Here is a 22143-nt window from a genome sequence, read left to right on the forward strand (position 1 = left end):
GATTAATGATCTCAATTCAAGATTTTCCATTTGAGACTTTCTCGGGTCTTTGTTGTTCCAAGGATCAGTCTCTAATATTATGGAACTGGTGTTAATTTGATCACAAGCCGTATTTTTTCACGTCTTTCGAACAGTATTTGCCCTTTACTGGCAACGTCGCAAAGTGCAATTTGCTTAACAAAATGATCATGTTTTATATCTGGCGGTATTGCCGTGGTATTTATTATTTACCAAGATTATTTGGAAAAAGGTAGAACTTTCGACAGTTAGGTTTACAGCGAGATGCTGGTCCTTGTTGACTCTGCTATGAAGGAAAAACGTAGAACTGATTTCCGGCACGAAAGGGTAATGTTCCGTCAAGATAAGGCAAGACCGCATGTGTCTGCATTCACCGTTTGGACTCTGTACAGAATCGACTGGGATCTTTTGCCAAATCCACCATATAGCCTTAGCATCGCTCCTTCGGAATTCTACCTTTTTCACACTTGCAGCTACATCTTGTTAGTGCTATCTTCCACTCTGCGCAGGACGTCCGAAATGAGGTTGATCTGTCTTTCAACTCGTAGCCACCAAGTTTCTAGGCCTAAGGCTTTGAAAAACCGTTGGCAGAAAATCAGATTTGAGTGGTGATTACTACCTGAACTAAAGGTACTGCTTTCATGTTTTCTTTTTAAAGTTTATTAAGAAGGTTTTTTGGAGGAAAATTTCCTTTACAACCAGATATATCGCTATTACTGCAGAATTTCATTATTATCATTAGGTTTTTATTTTACGCAAACGATACTCTATAAAATGAGTTAAGAGGAATTGTGTACTGAAGAAATCTAACGTATGACATTAAAACTCCATTGTTAATTATAATGGCATATGGATTTTTATGAATAATAAATATTCGTAACATGTCCATATCCTATTTTTAAATAACAATGAAATAGTTGTATTTATAAGCAGTTCGAATGGCAAAAATTCTGCTAATCTTCTTGCAACAAAGACTAATTATTTTGTAATGCTCTCCATTTTTATACTGGTAAGGAATGTGCTGGGATAATTTGTGAAGGTAAATAAAATATCTTTTTCTGTGTAGTCAACATAGTCATTTATCTTAGCTCTTAGTTCCATGCGTCTTCTGAAAATAATCTTTCCTTCGAGCATTAATAAAAATCTATGCTCAACTCTGATGTAAGGCCATGCGAATGCAAAAAGAATTAGATTTTATTATACAAATATTTAGAACAGCGGTAAAAAGGAAGTTTTGGGAAGTTTTGAAGTACTATTGTCCGTAAATATGGTAACCGTGAAATAATATACCTTGTTTAATAAAATTTCGGAGCTTTGAAGATATTTAATGAAGTAAAATTAAAAAATTAAATTTTAATGCAAAAATTATACATTCGATTACTGGTAATTTTTAAATATTTAACGTACATAAAATGCAATGGATAAGAATAAATGTGTCAATTAAATAACTAAACAATTGGTGTTACTGTAGGAACTTATTATTTAGAAACACGTATTGAACTTATTGTTTAGAAATACTATATTTGGCGATAAATATAAATGCGTAGCTTTTGAATAAGTGTTTAATACCGTATTATTAAGATCCGGCTAACTCCAGGTATGCGCTCTTTCATCCTAACCGGCGCGCCTCCCTCTCTTCCATAGGCACCCAGACACTCATTCTCAAGAAAGAAAAGCAACGAAAATTTTGTTACGCATGTTACGCACTTAGGATAGCTGAGAATAGGATTTACTTTGATTAATTTTGTATTCTAAATACATATATTTACTTTTCTTATGTTTTACAGTGAAAACAAAAGTGCTATCTAGTATTAGGTGCACGGTTTAATGACGAAGATTGCTCACATTACTCAATCACAAAAGAAAACAAAAACGACGAATATCACCTGTGTGAAATACTAGCATAGTTTATTTTCCAATGGCAGATTGTGAACAAATGTAACTCAGTGCATTAATCTATACAAGGCCGGATGTGCTGGTCTCTTTATTATGGAGGCACCTAACAGGTGGGCCACCATCGCCTTTCCTATAAAGGGATGGACAGTTACAACCATGCCTTCTCCGGGATTCGAACCCAGGCTCTTCGGCATCGCAGTCAGCATCCCTGACCACCATACCGACTTCGCGGCATACTAGCATAGTAGACGATTTCAGAATAGAACTATACTAGCATAGTTTAGTGGACGATTTCAGAATAGAAGCTTGTAGCCTCAAAAGAAACTTCACTAATTGAAAAAGCAATCATAATTCCTTTAGCCCAACAGCGGCCGGGCTGTAAAGTCGCTGAAAGCTGGTAGTTCGGTCCGAGGTTCGAATCCCGCGAACGGGCTGGCTGCATGGCCGTTTTCTTAGTTTTTCCCATGTGTAACGTGTATACGAGCCAGTTTTCCTTAGAAAGATGCACGAAGGCATCCCTCCCCTTAGGCAGATAGCCTCGAGGCTTTGCCATAATCACACACGCACACATAATTCCTTTAAAATCGCTTAAAAAGCATAATGTTCATTACTTTTGCCTTGGCATGTGGCTAAATGCAGAACATATCATTTCTCTTTATCATTCATTTCTCAAGAACAAAATTAATAATTTATAATGACTAATTCTGCACGTATTTATTTAAATAATTGTTATCGAAAGATTATTAAAGGACAGGAACTTATTGTTTGTAAAACTGAAGAAAAAAAATCCCCGAATCTTAATCCAAGAATCTGAAGAAAGTTTCAGTACAAAATCTATGACTGTTGCCGCTTTTTTGTAATACAAAACCTTGCAGTGAAAAATGTTTAATATAAAAAATCAAGTTTTAATGTATTTAAGAAGGAAATCAAATACTAAACTTCAGCCTTTTGCTCATATTCACCCAAAGTCCCTTAATGCTTCAATAAAGGACTATTGTGCTTCTGGTCTGTTACAAAATGCTTTCTAAATACATGTCTGTAAAACTAGATGGGATACGGAAAATAGTGGAAAGTATGGCAGAAAATATCAGTGCTAACTGTAAAAAATTAGAGGCAATTGTTGCTTCTGTGATGTAGCATTTAACGCATCCAGTTATCAAGTTGAAGACCTCGGATTCCATTCCCACAGTTGGATGTTTATTCGCCATCTTTCTCATAAAATTCTACTGAATCTACACCTGTAATAAATGTCCTATATTGCGGAAATCAAGATATACATTGATAGCACAGAGATATCATCTATCACTTTTCCTTGTTCGAGTGATTTGTTTCTTTTATCTAGGAACCTCCAGCATGAAGTACATTAATAAAAGAATTATATTTTCTTTCAACTATGAATCTACTGTGTCCTGAAAAAATATCCATGAGCGATATCTCAAGATTTTGTGTCTTTCCGATTCTTATCTCCAGAATATCCGATTCCGATTCTTATCACCAGAAGGTAAATTTACATGGTAGGTTATTTTTCTTTTCATTTTTTTAATGCTGTAAATCACTTAATAGCTCTCAAGCGATCTATGCTTTCGTGAACAACTTTTATTTTAAAAACGCCTCATAAAGCGCTTAACAGTGGAAATTATCGGAAAACATTAAATCCGTATATGGGTTATATGGTGAAACATAAAATTTCATGTCACCAGTCAGTTCAATCCATCAGAATCGAAGCCCAATTTAATTACCACTGTTTAGTCTTATCGTTGTTGCATTCGTATTTTTCGCAAATAACCCGATCGTTCAGTATACAGCTGCTAGATTTTCTTATCCGTTTTCGAATGATTCGACAATATACGATACATGGGAAATGAGTCATGGTTCTTAATGAACACTGTAAGGTTTATCCTAGGTTTTTAATATTTATCTTCAGTTAAAGCTACTTTCCTGTCTCTCCTAACTTCAGCTTACAATTTCCTACCAGAATGTGTTTTTAGAATCGCTTTTAACACAAATGAGTAAGAACGGTATTTAAGTCGAAGTTCCGCTGACTTCGTGAGAGCGCCAGCCTTTTGGCTGCGTCTCTCTCTGAGCTATTACTACGCTGGGCCGTATCTCAGGCCCTTGATAGCTTCGCCAGCTTAGTTGATGATTTAGGGGCCATCTACTTAGAAATCGTGATAGCTTCGGCTATATCTTTTAGTTAAGCTTTTGTTAAGTTTCATTTCTTATGACTTTGAGTTTAAGCCCAAGTAGAAGCTTTGCTGTACGTCCTGAGAAAGGGACCATCAGTTAAATTCTTGTTTTGAGAAAAAAAAAGGGTAATTAACGCTTCTTGAGTTTTACGTATCTGACATAAAGAGATTAATTCGCTTATGTGTTCACGAGTTTCCTACACACTTAGCTCTTAGATAACAGGTTGGAACCCCACAACACAATTTTCTGAAAAATCTCGTATTCTGAGACCACGGCATTATTTAATGTTTCGAGAGAAGATATAACTTTATAATACGGACAGCAAACGTTTGGGCTGATAGTTTGAGAGGAAAAAAAGGCTTACTAAATTAAATATGAAGAAGCTTTTTGATTTTTTAGAAACAGGAAACCAGAATTTTAATCTTCAAGCTGGCTTCACACAGCAACTATTTACTGTTATTTTTCCGTCCGACGAGTTCCGCAGATTATGCACATCACTAGAAATGAAATTAAATTTCTGCTTTAAAGCAACAACATTTTATTTTGAAAAGCTAAACATCTAAATTTATATCATGTATAGGGAATTAATGATCAGAAAATTAAACTTTAAATATTCCACTGCTTTTATAGGATAAAACAGGTAAATGCCTTCTTGTTCTGAATTATAAGAAGTATTGTTCTAAATAAAGAGGCTAATGTTATAGCTTCTTTCCTTGATTACCAAACCACATTTCTTATCTCTATGACCACTGTTAATAGAGCAGCTAATTATTTATTCATTATGTCGGATCTCTATCTCAACTTTCACTTTTCCCATCACTTATTATTAATTATTGTATCACATCTATTATTCATCGTATGAATTACGCACAGCACACTAAGAATACTGATGCACTGAAATTAAAGAATAAAATTAACTTAGAAATAACATATGATTGATAAATAATTTATTCTTATCTTGGGTTAAAGGTTCTTGTTTCCATATGGATCTCAGTGATGCATACAAAAGATTCTTTTCAACAAATACAATATACAATGTCTTTGCATTAAGACCTTAAATTAATTTATTATAAAGGCAAGAAGGAATAAGGAAATATGCAATTTCGTTATTATTTTTAAAAGTTTCTTTTCAACAGCAGATGAATAGAGCATTAATAACAAATAAATCTTTAGTTTAATTCTTTGACACAGGAGTAAATCTAAATTTCTTAACTGAAGTGAAAGAATTTATTTTGACTTCGATCTTCTATGCGTTCTAAAATTAAAAGAATAATCTTGTTAATTTTACTGAATTAAAATTAAGAAAAAAATTTTTTTTTATTTATGTAAAACAAAATACGACCTATTTAATTATAATTAAAATTAAGTCATTCTTTTTCATTACTACGAAATAATAAAATGAAATTAATGTTATGACTTCTTAAAATTATGTACTGTATTATCTTTTATATTACTTAAGCCAACCAAAATGTTTAAACCACTAAACTAATTAACGACATTATTTTGTTAGATCGAAAAGCAAAAGGTCGGAATAACTGAGGTTTATCGGAACTGAAGTCGGAATATCAGGATTCCAGATTACCTACTGTATGTCAGTCTAGCTGTCTCATTCATTGGATTGACCGCAGTAAGCATAAAAAGTAAATAATTTAGCCTCTCTGAATTCATTTTTTTCGAAAGCGCAAAATAAATTTTAGGTAACGGGCATTCGAATCTTCATATCTCATAAATTTTGCTAGATTCAGAAATTCAAATCTTTCTGCTTTATTGATCATTCGAATCCTTCATATCCTAACCTAAAAAAAGTTAAACATTTTAACTCACAGATTTGAATTCTTGATGCCGAATAGAAGATTTCATTTTAAAAAAAGTGCTCTTTTTTCTATATCTACTGGATCACTAATATAGTGGCCTAAATTGACAGCCACGCTGTTAATATTCTATAGCAAATTTAATTGGTTTTTTTGCCTTCTAAAAATAGGCCTAAATTGACCACCACACTGTTAATATTCTATAGCAGATTTAACTGTTTTTGTTGCCTTTTGAAATAATCTCCCCTTCGCTTTGCGCTTGTTGTGATTTAAAAAGGTGCTATGAAACTAAAGAAATGTACAAAATTTCAATTGTTACCTAAATACACTTTTTTTAAATTGCACTGAAAGAAAATTTTAGAAGTTTTAAATACGTCCTTCATGTATTAAATTTCGTTTGTAACTTCTGTTCCCAAATTTGTTCGCCGTTTGAAGGCAGATTTGAAAGTTTATTTCGATAAAACTTTTAACACTGAGTAAAAGTTAGTTTTTTCCTCTTATTTTCTGCGGACTTTTATAGGAAGGATTCAGAAGATTTGACGAACTTGAAAAATAGAGGGAATTTGTTCCAAGCTAATTAATGTCCAGCTCTAAAAATAGTTTCTTAATGCAGACAGCAACTTAGCATTTTATATTTTCCATTAAAAATTCGAACTCAGATCCTTCGGTACGGTAGTCAGCATCGTTAACCACTATCCCGATTGGGCGGCATTCATACTTTCTGACAGATATTGCCTTCACGATCACTTGTGATCAATTTTTCTAAATTTACTGCATTGATTCACATCCATAAATTTTGGGTTGACTGCTAGTGGTCATCAAACTTTAAGCTACCTGTAAGCGACGGTGATAAGCACTGATGTCCTGCGATTTCCTTCAGTAATAAAACTGCATTTAAATTTCTTGTACCGTCTTCCAACTGTGACTATGTTAATCACCAGTAACCATTAACTTATCGCTCCGGTTACCAATAACCATGACCGATAAGAGAATGCCTTGATTTTATTTACGTATCTAAGTTTGTTGCTCTGTCCCACACCAGTAACTTCAAGTCACCATCAACCTACAGTTCTCCGGTGACCTACAGCCTTGTTCGGTACTTCTGTTCTAAAATTTAATTTTTAATCTACCTATATTTATTGTATTGCTTCAATATGGGGATCTATGGACTGTTTGCTAGAGACCTTTAACACGTGCCTCGACGATAACAGGTATTCCTCGGTTTAATTTTATTTCAATAATATGTCTAAATCTATTGCTCTGCCTCACACGAGTGACCTTCCGTAGATTAGCGGTGACTATAGCCCTTGACAGTCACTTTATTTTAATTTTATTTTAATAAACTAACTGATACTATTTTTAAATACACTTAAGTGTATTTTAGTGTTTACATGTAATTAAGTATGTTCAGATATACATTGTATGAACATTTCTAGCTTCTTTATTTCAATTAATAAACTGTGTTTTAATGCTATATATTGGGCTATCAAACAGAATTATTTGCAGCACGGTAGTAGTTATAGTATTATGTAGTACAGAATTATTTGGCCTAATAAATAATAATAATAATAATTTACAAACTAAACTATTAGTGTAAAATTTCTAATTAACTGTGTATAAGATTTTTAATTAACTAAACATATTAAAATTCCAAAAAACTGTGTCAATCTCTTTATATCGACGTCGGTAATTCCAACGTTTATTTAGTCTTTGGATTTTACAGATGCATGATAAAGTTAAAGTATAATGCTGAAATTTCAATCAACATTAGGTGATTATACTGCAAGAGGGATAACCCTTATATACTAATTTTCCATTCTAGTTGGCCGAACATCTAGTTTGTAAATCTTCTTCATGTTATTATTGTCATTACAATGATACACAAATGCAATTGATATCATTATTATAATCCTATTACTATAGTCTTCTATCAAACTGATTTTTTATTTTTCTTGCATATAATATATCTGAAAATTTAGAATAACAATTAAAAAATATATAAATATTTAATTTCAGAAATTACGAGCAATATCAATGAAACGACTCAAAATAGCTTTAAGCCTAAAATATCTTTAAATTAAAATTTCATCGCAAACAATTACGTTAATCAAATTTTTAAAAAGAAAAAAGACATTTGTATGAATGTTTTCTATATTTAAGCATTTCAAGCTCTTATTTAAACATCAGCTTTATATGAAAGATTCATAATTCGCTTCGGCCGCAACAGTAGCAAAATATTAAGACCAAAATACTGGTAGTTCAACCGGAATCGACCCAGGCAAACTTCTAGCTGCATGGTTGGTTTTCGTGGTTTTTTCCCCATCTGTAACACTAATACGACTCAGGTTCCCTTCGGCAGTTCGCCATGAAGACAGCCCTTTCTTAAAGGAAATAGCTCTCATATGTTTTGCCATAACAAGTACAGCACAGAAATGCATATTAATGAGCAAAGAATCTCCCCATGTGTGCACGGATAACAGGCTCTGTGACATAATTGTACATTTAGCTATTATGTGGCAATATAACAGTGGATAGCAGTATGTTACTATATTCTGTTACTTTACTGTCCGCCTCCCAATTTGAGTCCAAACCATGGGAACAACAGCTAAGAAAAAAAAGGTCGAGTCGCTTAAGTTCCCCCCCACACACACACACAGTTCATTTCTGTTTAGCGCATTTCTCTTCATTAACAGCGTGCGAATAAAGGCTGACTTGAACTACAGTCTCAAATGAGGCGGAGAAAATAGTAAGCGCTGTGCGGTGATGACACAAGCTTTTAGGTCACAAACGAGGAACGCTGCTAACGGCATTGAAGTGCCTATTTTAAAGTATCAAACAAGAAACTTACTGCACCATAGAGGTTGTTAAATGTGAGCTGATTGTGGTAATAAGCTAGAGATTTCATGAAATATCAAATAAAAGCCCGTCGGCTGAAACCTAAGTGCACCGCTTTAATACGGATGCCTCTTTAGAGCACTTCTGAATTGCATGCAAAATTGGAAGAGATTCCCTAGAGATTGCATTGATGATTGTGTTAATAAGTATAAAATTTGTGATCTGACAGTATAATGTTTAATGCATTAAGTATGAAGGAATTTTGAAGATTCCGCGCGCAATATCTTGATCCCGCCTTCTTAGTATGCCTTCGTAGAGTAGTGGTCAGCATTCTCGGCGCGTATTCGAGAGGCCCATGGTTAAAGTTCCGTCGAAGGCGTTGCTCATTTTTCATCTCTCCAGCTTCGGAATAACCTAATGTCTCTAAAACCTAATGAAATTACTTAGAGACCTACGAATTTTCTAATTACAGACCACGTACGCATTCAATCAAATGAAATGGCAGGTTGATTGGCAAAGAAACGGATCGTATTCGCAAATTGTTTACAAGCCAGTTTTTATCGAAAACCTTGTTACGAATATTAATTAAGAAGTATTACTCGATGATGAGGAAAAGTGGCTAAATAGCAAATATATCAAGACAAGTGAATACTTAAAATTGAACGACAATTTCATTAGGAAATGAGTTTTGCCCAGAGAAACATATAATATTCTTGTCCGATTGAGAATAAAAAACGTTAATGACTTAGAGTTTACTGCACTCTAGGAACCTAGCAATTTCTCAGAAGTTTGTGTTTTGCCAGGATTATGATACTCAATATAACTCCTTTTATTCTGCTGGAAGTAAAATAATCTTCGTAGAAAATGTGTTGAGTTAATAGGAGACTCTAGGACGGAAGTTTATAATACCGTAATGTGAGTGGTAATGAGAGCAATACGGAAGAGAAGAGCTCTTGAAGACATAAAAATAGGTAAAGCAAATATTTTAACCAAGTCTCGAGTCTTGGTTAAAATATACGAAAAACTGAAAATTGCTCTACCCATTTTTTTGTTTTACTTTAATGTGTTTCTCCTCTTTTAGCTCTTCAAGAATTTTCTGCTTTTGGTTCTAAGAGTTACAATATTTGTGGCAAAGTTTTTTTTCTTATGTACAGTATTTTGTTTTTGTAATTTAAGGGTATAAGTACACGATTTATTGTTGAAGGTATCTACTAAAGATATAAGTGGCAAAAAAGGACAAATCAGGTGAGGTTCCAAGCAGAAACTAGGAACTTAGATTACTTTTGATCTGAATCGCTCAAGGACTTTTATGACGAAAAAAGGTAAGTTAATTATATATTTAAAATAGAATCTGGTGGAACTTTTGGGACGATACCGATCGCCTTATATTACAACTTACGTCTCTAAATTTTAATTAAATAAATAACAAACTAAACACACAAATCTTTTGTCGTTTAATTGATCGATGAAGTACAAAGGCAAAAATTGTGAATAATTTTAAGCGTATTTTAATTTTGTTTCCTCTTTTTTACCAATACTGGCACTTCCATAGCTTACCAAGTCGATCAGAAGCCGAGTGGTAAACGCACTGAACAGTTGTAGTTGGATCCGGATTGGTATCTGGGCGGAAGAGTTAGCTGCATAGAAGTTTTCGTATTTTCCCCCAACGTGTAATGTAGGCAGGAATCAGTTTCTTTACAACATTTCCTCAGCGGAAGCACTCTTTCACTTAAGCAGATAGCTGTCGTATGCTTCTCCATAATTCAAATAACCTAACCTAGCCATAGCTTACCAAACGAATCCGGGTAATACAGCTGATAATGAATATAGCAAGAGGATATAAAAGAGCTGAAAAAAATCATTTGAACAATTACGTGCTTTCTAGTGTTGTATGAAAATCAAATTCAATTTCTTAAATTAAATTAAATTTCGATTTCTTGAAAAGTACAAAGGACATCCCTTTTTTGAAAGCTTTCTTTTAAGTAGGTTTGTAAGAAATTTTTCGTAAAGTAGACTGGACACGCAATTTTTTTAGTGTGCTCTTATCAAGGTTTCATGATATTCATAGGGAGAGCTCTCATTATTATAGATAAAATCTCAACGAAACCTGTCACCTGCCTTCTCGTTGCCTTAAATAAAGATAACGGTATTAATAAGGTTAAAAAAGCATTTCGTGGTCGCGACGCACTATGAATCTAGACATAGAAATATCGTTAACCAGTTCTCTAAATTCTAAATTTGGATTCATCTAATTTTGAATCCTCGTAAAGGAATATTATGCGTTAAATTATATTTCTTATGTTTAATATCAGATGTGGGATTAAAAGTAAATGATGCAAATTATTTTAGTAATGTATTAGCTATCCATTACAAGTTCGCAAAAGCCGTATTTTTTTCTGATTCTCACACAGCCATTCAATCAATGAGCTCTGTTGAACACCCATTAACATCTGAAATTTTGCAATGTCAAGAATTCCTGAGAGTTATCACTTTAAGGGAAAAGCAAATCGTTCATCAGTGGGTGCCTGGCCACTGCGTCCTTTAAGGCAATGAACAATCGGACTTCCTTGCAAAAAGAAAAGCCAGCTTATTACAACATCCTAATACAGACATTTCTCATTGGAGGATTAAACATTTTTTAAAAATTTCACTTACATCTAATAGCTTATCAGATACTAATTCAGAAGTCAAAACAACAACCAGATTTTCAGACCCCTACAGCCTTGACAATTTGAGAAGGTTAAATCCTTCTCTTATTACCGATAGTCCAAGACGCAATGCAGTTGTGGCTTTCCATCTGTCCACAGGACATGATTGCTGCTGCGTGCATAGATTTTTTACCAAAAAAAAAAAAACTTTTCAGAGCTGTTCATAGTTCTAAAAAACGCAGAATGATATCACAATATATACACTAAAGCTAGCGAAAACTATTCAAAGTTCGATTCTTTGACTGGCACTGCGTGAACTACGGAGCAGAAAATCTCCAGAATGTTTATACAGACAACAAAAAACATGCTGCTTAACAAATACATTGTGGTGGTATAAAATATGGAGACTACGTTAAGTTTGTATTAAATGACCCAATGAAGTTTAATGCTATGTTTCCCCCATGCAGCATAATATTGCCCATTAACATTTTGTCGACAAACATTAATTTCTAAACAGCTAATCAACTAAAAATCACACAGCTGATATTCAGAGAACGTGAAGATCAGGCAGTAGAAAATACCCAACAATCAACCTGTTTGAAGACATTTTCGCTACAATGTATATTCAAAACTCTATCGAGACCCGAGTGGCTTCGGAAGCATATCACATAGCATTTGGATTATATCCTTCGCAAAAGAATCTAAGAAAACGTGTGGATAAAAGCAGCTCTTTTAATCAACACCAAAACTTTTGTTTCTGGCAACAGCAGTGAAATCTGCTTGAAGGCACTTTAAGTTTCTCATGTTTCCAGTGGAACTGTTGCGACTATTTTCTGTAACAATGAAATAAGAATGTGCTTCATCGCCTTGCGGGATCTTCCATTTCGTAAAGAAAAATGAATGCAAGTATCAGTCGATATTTTGTAATGATCACAAGTAACTCAGCTTATTTTATATAAATAATTTACCAACCTTCTCTCAGTATATCCAACTTCTCTCACATTACATAGTATATGCAACACTATAAGCTAAACTATTAATTATTGCCTATTTAATAGCAGCTATAGTACCATTCTCAAGGTTGATTTCCTAAAAGTTCGTTTTTTTTTTTTTTTTTTTTTTTTTTTTTTCAAAATGAGTAATCATTTTGCTAATGACGTACGGAGAAATCTGTACTCTGCATTTACCATGGCAAAATACGCTGTGTGCATTCCGAGCATTATTACTGTTTTCTTACATCAATATCGCACTTACAGCATCCTAGCTGATACGGATGGCATTTAGCCATTGTAGTTATTTTCATAGGTATCGGTTACTACAACATATGTATTAAAGAAAATGAAACCTTGGTTTCTGCTTGAAGTCAAGGAGGTGTCCCCAGTTTCGTATACGTTACAAATCTTAATTTAGCTTATATGGATATACAATACATACGGAAACCTATGAAGAAAGAATCGAAATACTTTTAAATACCGTTGAAAATATGTAGTTCATTTTACTATTTTATTACCAACTCTTATATACGTTATATTAGTGTAACAATAATTATGCATCAGATCCTCTTTTTATTCCCGATATTTTAGAAATTTCGAAATATCTGACAGCGCCTACCTTCCAAGCACAAGCATCATTGAAACTGATCACTAATTTTAAGAATAAGATTAAGTAAATAAACTACATCAATGATAGTCACAATTTCTAAGGAGATTTCTTTCACATAAGTTCAGAATATCTAAAACCATATATGATCTTCTTATAGAGATTACATTTTGCTTTGGAAGTTAGATATTAGAACAAGTAAGCTTTATCAGTGTTATAACGTCATTTAAAAGACACATTAATAAATCTTTAATTTCCGGAAATGTATAGAATTTCCAATAGATCTGCCAAAATGCAAAACGTAACTATAATACTGCCATTATAATATGATATCTGCCACTATAATATAATCAACCTCTTTTTACCAGATAGTGACGTTTACAACACAAAATTTTATAGTACGCGTTTGCTTCCTGTAAAATATGTTGTGGAACTATTTTGTTTACGTCAAATGGTCAATTAACGTAAATGGACATGAGCTAGAAAAATTCTGATTAATAAAAAATATTGCATTTTTAAGCTTTATATGTCGTGATGAATGAATGCAATACTAAGCAATGTGTTACATCTAACAGCAACTGCTGAAGACAGAAAAAGTAATCAATGACCATTCTCGTTCAAATGATGGTAATATACTTCAGACTGTGATCTATTATTTAAAGATAGTTCAATGAGAAGGTAATGGCTTTAACTGCAAAAATTAGTTTCTGCCCCTACCACAACCATTATTTCTTTTTCCCTTCGCAAAATTTACATCAACCTTCTTGTCTTTTTTTTTTTTTTTTTTTTTTTTTTTTAAAGTAAAAATAATTTTCTTTTATTTAATATTTGTTTTGGAATGTTAAGTATACATTATTAATAACTTATGTTGAATATAATTATTAATTGTAATTAAAATGAACAGAAATTATTATTAATTTTCATAGAAGTCGTATAGATCAATCAAATATTTTGGAAAACCTTTTCCTTTGTCTTAAAATATCAGCAATTACACGCTTGAAAATACGGTGCATTACTGCTTAACTGAGATCACTGCAAACATTTTTACCGTATGCTGAATCAAATTTTAATTCGGTCTTTGTAAAACCAGATATAAATCTCTATTTTGCTTTTAGTGCAACACAACTCAAAAAAACCTTTTTACTAAAGTTTCGTTAGCTAAGCAAAAAGGCCCACCAACGGCCGAGTTGAAAAATTGCTTAATACTGGTAGTTCCAACTTAGGTTTGATTCCAGGCTACGGGCTGGCTGCATCGGATCTTTCGTGGCTTTCGTCATGCGATACTTGTGTACAAGCAAGCTTTCCTTAAAAGTCCTCCACAAAAGACTTGAGGAAAAGTTCCCTTCGCTTAGGCAAAAAAAACCTAATGTGCTTTGCCATCGTCAATTAAACGAAACCAAAACTAAAAATATTCTAATTTTTTTCTGATAAAATTTTATTCTGATTATAATGCCGTAAATAAAATTTAGTTACAAAATAGTCGTTTGGGTATATTCCAAACCCTATATTAAATTTCTGAAAATTAAACACATGGTGTTGAAAATGACAAAGTAATAAATCTCATAAAAGTAATTTTCTTTCAACGATAAGCCTAGCTCTTAAAAATAGTATGTGTCCTTTGAGAAATCATTTATGTCTTTGAATTTAATTAATACATTTTTGTAGCCGATTCCCATCTCAATGCTAAATTTTAAGCACAAAAAAGTAACGAGCATTTTAGACAGCTACTTGTAAAACCCCGCTTCCAGATTTGCTAGAAAATTGCTTACTTTATGTCCCGCACTTCTATTGCAGACTTTTTATCATTAGCATACCTTAAAGCGGTCATTGTAATCGATTACATTTCTATTTATTCAGAACAAAAGACTCGTTATTCAATTCAGACATGTATGTTCCATTTTATTGCTTAACCATTCGTCAAGTAAATCTCTCACATGAATATTAATCACCCTGCTTTTTCGTGTTAAACGGATGTTAATAGGGGTAGGGCTTGGTTCCTCCTGTATGTTGATAAAGAAGTAGAACAAGATTTGGATTATGTAATATTCGTTGTTTAAAAGTTACAAAACGAAATGTTTAGAAATTTTTTTTAGTAATTTATTATTTATATTTTTAGTAATAATAATTTTTAGTAATAATTATTTTTAGTAATTTATTATTATTTTTAGTAATTTATTATCTTAAGTCTTCCTTTTTAATTCTACGCAGTGAATCTGGTACATGTCTATTCTTGGATATTTTCAGAACTGTTGAAACCTATAATAAACAGAAACAAAAGGGATGATTATTAAACTAATTGCTAGTATTCAGTTACTATCAGAGTGTTGTTAAAAATTAAAAGTTAAGGTGTTTTTAACAATTTTATACATGTTTAACAGCATGTTTTTTATTCATAATCAATTAACCTTTCCCTTTATTTTAATCTGTGCAATCCCAAAATTAAAGATTAAAATGTTTGTTCTTAGATTATCTGGCCAGGATTCCGTCATGATTGGCGCTAAACCGACTAATAACCTTTTTTTGAAAGCTTTCTTTAAGATCCCATGTTAAAAATATAAATGTTAGTTTCAATATTCTTCTCAACGCACTTAATTAGTGGCTATGTGCGAATAAGCAACAGTCTATCTCGTATCCAAATTATAAGCTTCAAATGGAGATAATATCAATAAATATCAAATTATCCTCTTTCGTAGGCATGAGATGAATAAGTGATATGTCTAGATTGCGTGCTAGAAGCTCAGGCTTACCTCGTGATAAGCACGCAGACAGTATGAAAGTTTCATCTTTATTTCACCTTCAAAGAAACTTTATTCAATACAACCCAAGAAAAAAATGCAATACAGTTCTAATATGGCTTAATATATATGGAATACATAAGAAGAAAGAAAGCCAAATCAAATGTTTACGTTGAGCATCTGTCTTCGAAAGGTGAACTAAAATTGGAAGTAATATATACAGAGTTGAGTATCAAAAGTCACATCTCGCTTTCAAGCTGACTTGGCGAACCAGTCACTTTCATATGTGTAATTTTTCTGAGAAAATGAGATAGATTTCCAGAATTTTCTTCTAGACATTCTCAATCAAAAAATTACAAGAAAACTTACGTACGTCTTCAAACTTACCATATATTGAGAAGAGATATTTTCGGAAACGACTAGATATTTTACGAAGTGTCATGTTATTTATTTACATTTTTGGTATACGAAATTTAATGTAACAGCATAATCTGCATAATTTTACGATAACAAGCAAAATAAAAATAGTTATATTAATTTACAAGCAAAACTGATCTGATTCTTAACAATCACTAATTTAACACTTACCTACATTTAGATGAAAATAGAGAATCCAAAGAGTAAACTCTAGTGACAAATAGTAGTTTGGTTGACATCCAGCCCGTAGGAAAGTTCAGAAAGTTGGTTTCGTTAAGTTTCCTAGTAACATTCTGCAAGCAACATCGTCCATAAATTCTGCCTTTTATATCAATTTCTATTTGCACTAAATGTTGTCGGATTCGTAGATAACGTTTTTGCTTCCATTGTGTTTTAAAAATGTTTCGAGGGAATCGTATCTGGACACAATAATGTAAAAGTGAATGAAATGCTCCTAGATTTTTCTTTTCGAAACAAAAAACTGGCGACACTTTGCAGTATTTAGTTAAATAATCGTTCATTACTATAATTTTTGAGAATTGTAAACGTACCCACATGACTGCAAAAATGTCCTCGTAGAGTAAATCTGCGACAGGTTATATCAAACTAACAAAAGTTTCCGTTACAAATCATATGAGCATCATGTATGTGATCGCAGTGCGGCATCCAACCTGATGACTACTTTACAAGAAACTATCTATAAGAAACAAAGAAGAAAACACTACTCAGCACTTTAACCCTTTCGTCAGCTGTATGTAGCTGAAATCTTTATTAATTAGACTAGGCTTCTCTAAATGACCAATTCTGATTTTTTTAATCGAAATTCAATAGATCAACTTCATGATAACAGATAAGCAGTTAAACACGAAAGAATTTTCGATTACCAAACTTGATAGAGGAAAGATGGTAGACAGCAATCCTTTCGAAATAGTTTCTAATTGCTGCTGACATTTATTTTCAGGCAGATGATCTCTTCCTTTGCCGTTACAACGTGTGATATTCCACTGCACTTCTTATTTTATCAGCAAATAATAGTTATTTTTCTGGTTTACGAATGGGGAAAAATCATCAGTATCATATGCAATCATATGCATCCGTACATATGCAATCATAATTAAACAGAGAAAATGAAATAAATACTAAACAAAATTGTTGAAGGATTTTCAATAACACATGCCACATGTTTCACTAATCATGCCTATTTGAAAGTTAAATGTCTCGTGTTCTGCTGAATGAAATACATTCTAAAATGAAAAATATATTTGAAGTTTATAATAGGGTGTCACATGCGACTGCTATCCAGTTCAACGATTATGTCTATAGTTGAGCTAAATGTACTTTAACTTGCTAATCCTGCAATGTTTGACTTTAAGCGCCTAGAAATTTACATGAACAATGAGTTTCTTTTTAATTTCCATGGATATGCAAAGCTATTTTAGAGCTGTCTGATCGCTTCAACTATGATGGGCAGAAATATGAAGAAGGTACCCATTTAAATTGTAGTCAAATTGAATTTTAGGAAGGAAACAAACTACTTATATTCTTCCAGCCGATGCTAGAAAAATCTGGCTACACTTTTGTGAGCTCAGTTACTATGTGCTCAGTACAAGAAAAGGCCTCTACTAAGTCAGAATTGAGATGGAGCTAAACCTTCATTCATTTTGCCTAAATTAAATGATCTAATTTGTTTTAGAAAATCAGCATTAACATCTAACGTTTGGATAAAACCACAACATGAAGAAATTCGAATTTTCTATTCTGTAGTCTGTGTGTGAGATATAAAAAGAAAACAAATCTTCGTTTTTTAAGATCTGCCCGACAATTTTATGAGCAGTGCTTTACCTGATGGTCAGGTTCATCAGCTATTATCATTCGAAGAGATAAGCGGCGATTTCTCATCTCTTTGGACGTTCAATAGTACGAAAGACTGCCACGCTTGGGTTTATCATCAATACCTATCATGCAACTGTTTGCACCAATGCCAAACATTACCTTGTGTGAATGCTTGGTGCTGACATGTTTAACGCAATATTTCAAATGTCCTTTTCTTAATTTTTGCTTCTTTATGAAAAACAGTTTGTTAAAACAAAATTACCCCTGAAACTTTGTAGACGCATTATGTATGACCTTGATATTTTTGCCACTCTTTGCATATGAAATACTTTAAATTATTTTCAGAAACTGCTAGTACCCAATAGACATTTTTAAACATTTTAAAAAATTTAATTTATTAATTACATTTTTATTTTATTAATTACATACATAATTTATTAATTTAATTTATAAATTACATTTTTAAAAAATTACTTTTCTGGAGCTCAAGCGGTGAAGAATTCAAATACCCAGTTTGTCTTATACATACATACTACATATATAATAATACATGTCTAATGTTAAATATTTTGCTTTCCTTAACAGGCTTGGATTTTCATCGTTGAGCCCCTATACTGAGCTTAGAATGGACCCTGCTGGTGCACAGGGGGCTACGAAGTAAGAAAACTGTCATGGCGGCAGTGAGTGAAGATCCAATAACATTATGGCTAAAGCTAGGAGCCTTAGAGAAGTTGGAACAGGTTGTGTTGGATGGATATGGCGATCAACTTTATGGAAAAACATCCCGAATACCGCAAGTCAACAAATTTCTCAGACAAGTGCCTTTGTTTCAGGTAACTCATACCTTTAAAAGAATCTTAATTTTCTCTATCACTGCTACTTTCTAACCTTTCATATTCACAATGCTTTCCGTTACGTACAGAATGATTAGATATTTACGATAAAAATAATTCCAGTGAAAGGGTCGTAAGCAAAGTAAACTTATATGTCAAGAACTTTGTATAACATAAGTTTCACCATGGAATTTAGATATATAAGAATCAAATGAAAATAAAAATGACCGAAGAAACAAAATTTTTTAAAATATGCTATTTATAAAAAAATCAATGTGAAGACAGTATTGTTTTTATCGAAATTAAATATGAGAAAAGCTCATACAGATGTAAAAAAATAAATAAAAATTCAAGGCCATAGGACGCATCAGTGGCTGGCAACTGCATACTGAATGCTCAAATTAGTAACTGGTGAAACCTCCTTTTGCATGTTTGTAAACGTTTGGGTGAAGAGATAAAGATTCCTAATCTTATGCTGCAATACATTCTGCCAGGCATTCCTCAATTGTTCCTACATATCTGCGACATTTCGGGGTGCCAGAAACTGGCGTCTTATTATATCCCATACATGTTCGTCTGGCAAATGGTCTGATGGGTTTGTTGACCAAAAAAGAGTATGAACAGCTTGTAGACCATATACGACTAGCATATCGCCAGTCGTATATGGTCCTGTTGGAAAATGCCTAGAATGCTGTAGGATGGCGAGTCATGAAGGGTAAAGCAAACGGCCGCAGGATGTCATCAACATATCGATGAGTTGTTAAACCTGTAAGGTCGACCTGCTGTGATACTACATAACAGCTCACATCATCTCACGAGGGGTAATTAAAATAGCTGTGTGCCTCTCTAGACAAATTCTGATTAGGTTCGCTGGCCCTGGTCCCTCCACACATGACCTAATATCATCTGCTTCAAGAATGAAGCGCGATTCATCGCTGAACACTATGGGCTGCCAGTCGGCTGGCAGCCATGATGATTGCCTACGACACCACTCCAGATGACTCTTTCGATATTTCAGGGAAGGCAGATGTCTGAAATGTCACTGTGAGGGCAATCCCGCCTCAGCCAGCGCCGTATGGTGGTGGAATGTGCCATGGGTAGTATAAGGTTGTAGCACATTGGATAGGGGGCAATGATGCCGTTGGGGTAATTCGGGCTTGTAGTACAATTAACTAATCTTGCCTCGCATTTGTGCACCTTCGCCTTCTACAGCCTTGATTCCACCTGTGAGTACATTGCAGCAACCATTGTTACCAGCACCTTGTCACAGCCGGGTCCATACGATGCTGGCGGCGACCCGTCGTTCAGTATGATCATCCCGCTTCACGTTGTTTTCAAATATATTGTGATCATTATTATTAGCACACACAAAATAACATATTTATTAGGTATTAGAAGGAAAATATCTAGCGATGATTGCAAGCGTTGTTTAATGTCTGTTGCTTAACGCGAGAAAGCGTCATACAAGGAGAGAATTTTTGTCCTTCTTTTTGGATCAAGTCCAGTTCCTGTTAGCGGGGGTGAGGGAAAAATTAACGCCTAGGGTGCAGCTTCATCTTTGTCGTTATCAATTGCTCTACAGTCTCCCACTCGATGAGCGGTTCCGTCCGGAGTAAGACCAATTCCTTTTAACAAAAATTCCAGCTGTTGTCTGGGCAAGGGTTTCGTGAACATGTCTGCATACATGATTTTGCTGTTGCAGTACTGTACTTTAACAATTCCTTGATTTTGTAGATCGCATACACAATTATATTTCACTCGATGTGTTTGGTGTAGCTGCTTCCCTTTTCTTCTCTGGAAAGAACTATGCATGATATATTGTCCTCGAATACGATGTTAGCTTTCTGTTGAGCGAAGCCTAAATCTTCGATCAGTTGTCTATTCCATTGTAGCTCCTGCAATGTTAAAGTTAGAGCGATGTACTCAGCTTCTGTCCAAGATAGAGCGACAAAATTCTGTTTCTTGCTTGTCCATGATACTGTACTGTTTCCTATTTGAAATATATATCCGTATGTGGATTTTCTGTCAGAGATATCTCCAGCCCAATCGGCATCGCTGTAAGCTTTGATGACTGGTGCACCATTAGATTTTAGGTGAAATTTGTAATTAATTGTAGCTCTCAGATATCGTAGGATTTTAATTATACCGTTCCAGTCCGATGTCGATGGATTTTCTACTTTTCTGCTAGGTATTCCAACAGAATTCGCTATGTCGGGTCTTGATACTGTTGCTAAATATAAACGTGCTCCCACTGCTTCCCTGTATTTCTAATTATCGGAAAAAATATCATCTTCGTAAAATTCATAGTTATGGGTGCATAGCTTAGTTTCTTTGGTGACACTCCGCCGAATTTTTCGATTATGCTCCTAATCTTGTTAGCTTGATGAAGGTTAAAGCTTCCGTCTTTTTCTCTGTCGATTTCGATTCTTAGATATGTAGATACTTCTCCAAGATTTCGAATGTCGAAATGTTCTTTGAGAATTCGTTCAACTTCTTGAATTGATTCACGCTTGTCGCTCGTGACTAATATGTCATCAACGTATACGATTATGTAAGGTCTTGCATTGTTCTTGATTAATGTGAAGGAACATGGATCAGCCTTTTCTTGAACGTATCCTTGTTTGCGCAGGATTTCAGCTATCTTGTGGTTCCAGTTTCTAGCAGCCTGTTTTAGTCAGTAGATACTTTTATTTAGTTTACAGACTTTGTTTGCTTCTGAAACTGAGATGTAACCTTCTGGTTGCTTCATATATATATCTTCTTTCAGATCTACATATAGAAAGCTCTTTTTACATCAAAGTGATTTTTTGCACCTTCTTTTGAGCTGCTATTGCCAAGATAGTCCTTATTGTGGTATACTTTACGACTGGTGCGAATGTTTCGTCGTAGTCGTGCCCAAATGTTTAGCAATATCCTTTAGCTAATAAACGAGCTTTATATCTGATAATATTTCCTGAAGCGTTGGATTTTGTTTTAAATGTCCATTTGTTTCCGACTGCTTTCTTTCCTTTTGGAAGATGGACTAGTTTCCATGTTTTGTTTCTCTTCAGTGCTTCCATTTCTTCTTTCGCAGATTTTAACCACAGTTCCTTTTCTTTGGTAGTAAACGTTTGCAGTTCTTCCCAGTCTTTAGGAACTTTGATTTCTTCATTCTTAGCCATGTATGAGAATCTGTTTGGTGGAATTCCTTTATTCGTTCTCTGGAATCTTCTCGGTAATAGGGGAACTTCTTCTGTTTCAATCCTTCCTCTGTTGTAGCATTTGAACATGGTTCTGTCAATTTATTTTCTTTAAAAGGCCATTCTATTTCCTCATTCTGATTATTTAATTG

At 33.8% G+C, this 22143-nt stretch overlaps 1 protein-coding gene across 1 annotated transcript in view; it reads left to right on the forward strand.

The window, feature by feature from the left end:
• LOC118202692 (uncharacterized) overlaps positions 1 to 22143 on the forward strand; it is a 376501-nt gene that overhangs the window by 60840 nt on the left and 293518 nt on the right. Inside the window, exon 2 of the mRNA XM_085813163.1 lies at positions 18565 to 18812. Within this exon, the coding sequence (XP_085669289.1) occupies positions 18651 to 18812 (162 nt within the window). The 5' untranslated portion in view covers positions 18565 to 18650. The remainder of the gene's footprint in view (positions 1 to 18564; positions 18813 to 22143) is intronic.

Source organism: Stegodyphus dumicola, chromosome 3 (genome assembly GCF_044657685.1).
Source record: "Stegodyphus dumicola isolate Sdum_Otavi_A_Nest chromosome 3, ASM4465768v1".
NCBI classification, from domain to species: Eukaryota; Metazoa; Arthropoda; class Arachnida; order Araneae; family Eresidae; genus Stegodyphus; species Stegodyphus dumicola.